This window comes from Arachis ipaensis, chromosome B04 (assembly GCF_000816755.2).
Source record: "Arachis ipaensis cultivar K30076 chromosome B04, Araip1.1, whole genome shotgun sequence".
NCBI classification, from domain to species: Eukaryota; Viridiplantae; Streptophyta; class Magnoliopsida; order Fabales; family Fabaceae; genus Arachis; species Arachis ipaensis.
This window is the reverse complement of record NC_029788.2, coordinates 125,086,401-125,089,054: the sequence shown is the minus strand read 5'-3', so window position 1 is coordinate 125,089,054 and position 2,654 is coordinate 125,086,401. Positions and strand designations below refer to the sequence as shown.

The 2,654-nt window shown below is 30.1% G+C and overlaps 1 protein-coding gene across 1 annotated transcript in view; it reads left to right on the top strand.

Moving 5' to 3' along the window:
* The window catches only part of LOC107635238 (subtilisin-like protease Glyma18g48580), a 5,067-nt gene continuing 2,838 nt past the window's right edge, over positions 426-2,654 (top strand). Inside the window, exons 1-5 of the mRNA XM_016338645.2 lie at positions 426-575; positions 666-775; positions 874-971; positions 1,067-1,222; positions 2,413-2,536. Of these exons, the coding sequence (XP_016194131.1) occupies positions 486-575; positions 666-775; positions 874-971; positions 1,067-1,222; positions 2,413-2,536 (578 nt within the window). The 5' untranslated portion in view covers positions 426-485. The remainder of the gene's footprint in view (positions 576-665; positions 776-873; positions 972-1,066; positions 1,223-2,412; positions 2,537-2,654) is intronic.

Here is a 2,654-nt window from a genome sequence, read left to right as displayed (position 1 = left end):
TAAGCACTACTTCCCCAAGATGAGTGAAAAAATTTGTGTTAAAAGTGTTTGTTAAGCATCCATGGGGTATTTATCCTATAGAAAGCAATTTACGTAACATAACTCTCACGGATAAGTGGACAACCTGTCACATAATTCTTCATGTTATTTTTTAAGGATTGTGTCATGGATAATTTCAAGTTTCACATTACATGTTATATAGACTTTAATTTTTTAGATATGTGAGATGCTAAACTTGTATAGTGTAAAAACCTTTTGCCATGGTGACCAAGGGAAGATAAATTAGAGTTTTCAAGTGTGTGTGATTAGCTTCTTGACTTGAAGAAGTTAAAGATGCTAGTCTCATCCAAAAATAATAAATAAATAAATAAGAAAGAAAAAAGAAAAGAAAAGAATAAATGTTTCGGCCACAAAGCCCTTGTATATATATGCAGCATGGTAGCTAGCTAGATATGCGTGGCAATCAATTCTTCGGAAACTGAACCATGAACAATTGTAATCTTTACCTTCGAATTGTTGTTTCATCATTTCTTCTTTCTTCTTTCTTGCTGGAAGCTGTCCATGGAAGTAAGAGGGTAAAATCCTTATGCTTAGCTTGTTTGTTATCATTTATATGTTGATGATGAGATTTCCACTTTGAAATTATTGTTTACATTCACATACAGTGTTACATTGTATACATGGGAGCACATTCTCATGGCTCAAGCCCTACCTCTTTTGATATGGAAGCTGCCACAAATTCTCACTTTGATTTACTAGCTTCAGTTTTGGGAAGGTATCGAAATAAATTAAAGCATGCATGGCTTATATTTTCTATATATTAAAAGCTATATATAGCATTAAATAAAAAAAGAATATTGTTTGGACATACAGCAATGAGAAAGCGAAAGAAGTCATGATATACTCATACAATAAGCACATCAATGGGTTCTCCGCGCTGCTTGAAGAGGAAGAAGCAGCAGTAATTGCCAGTGAGATCGATCATCAAGTGTTTTTGTCATTAAGTAATTAATATAATTGCACGGTCACTGTCAACAAATAATATTTGCTTGTTGCTGTCATACAGTAAAACCAAATGTAGTGTCAGTGTTCTTGAGCAAGGAACACAAACTTCACACAACAAGGTCGTGGGAATTTCTTGGACTTCGCAGAAATGCTAAGAACACTGCATGGCAAAAGGGTAGATTTGGTGAAAATACAATCATCGCCAACATTGACACTGGTACATGCTTATAATTAACTACTATTATCCATTATTTACGTATGCACATTATTGTAATTTAATGATGGGTAGATCGTTACTAGGTAGGTACGAAACGAAAGGAGAATAATCTAAATTCCATTAGCTTTTCAGAGCAACATTGTTTACCGATGATAATTACCAAATTAAACTTCTCCAATATATGAAACTTTAAAAGTGGATTGATGTGGTCAGATAACATATAAAAATTACGGTTTTGCATAGTGATTTTTATAAATAATGTGAACAATAATTTTAAAATTGATCTAATAAAATAAAAAGATATTCTAATAATCATTTGTATACCTAGTGAATTAAACATCCAGTCATTGTTAACTGTGTATAAGTAAATCAAATCAAAAGAAATAATCATATTAAAAATAATGAACATAATCATCTGCATACCTATTGAATTGAACATTCGACATATCCATTATTCACATGGTTTAATATTCTCATTATCTATCTATACTTTTTCGTCTTCTTGTCTTTGTTTCAACTTTTAAGTACTTAATGCTATCTTCACCTTGTTATTAGCTAGTAAAGCAAAATGAAAATGATATGTGGTTATTTTGTAAATATGTCTTTCTTTTAAATTTTTTATGGTACAAAGATAAATATAATTTTTTATTTTCTTCATTCTGAAATTTAAAATTTAATATTTAAAATTAAGTATAAAAATTTTTATTAACCATCTAAATAAAAATAATAAATTTTATTGTTTATCTAACATTCTTCTATAATAAATGTTATCATATTAAAAAAGCGAGATTCGCTTAGAATAATGTATATTATTGGGTCAATCATGTAGAAAGCTGAGTGGACAAACATTTTTTCTTTAACAAATGTAAAAGAAACAAAACGAGAAAAAAGTGTCCTTTTATTGGCACAAAAATAAAAGATATCATCATGAGGCTGCCCATGTATGAGCAGCAAAATACCAAAATCTAATAGCCAGATTCTCTCTGTATTATTGCGTCTTAGATTTTAATTTAAGAATAATCAACTGTGGATACTCCAAGGACATGTGAAAACATGAAGATCATATTATGTATGATTAGATAAATTAACATATTTGCCTGAATATGTGATTTTCATGTGAAAACGGGAACGTAGAAGTATCCATTATAATTAATATATCAAAATTCTAATAATATGGGTTAACTGTGTAGGGGTATGGCCGGAATCGAGAAGCTTCAGTGACAAAGGATATGGCTCTGTCCCCTCAAAATGGCGTGGGGGTAATGTTTGTCAAATAGACAGCCTCCCTGGCTCTAGAAAAACTCCTTGCAACAGGTTAACAATTAACTTATTTTTGGTTAAGCTAAGCTAATTAACACTAATAAATACATATATCTATACATCTTTCTTCTTTAATAAATTTTTTATTATTTAAAAAAAAATAACTTGGGTT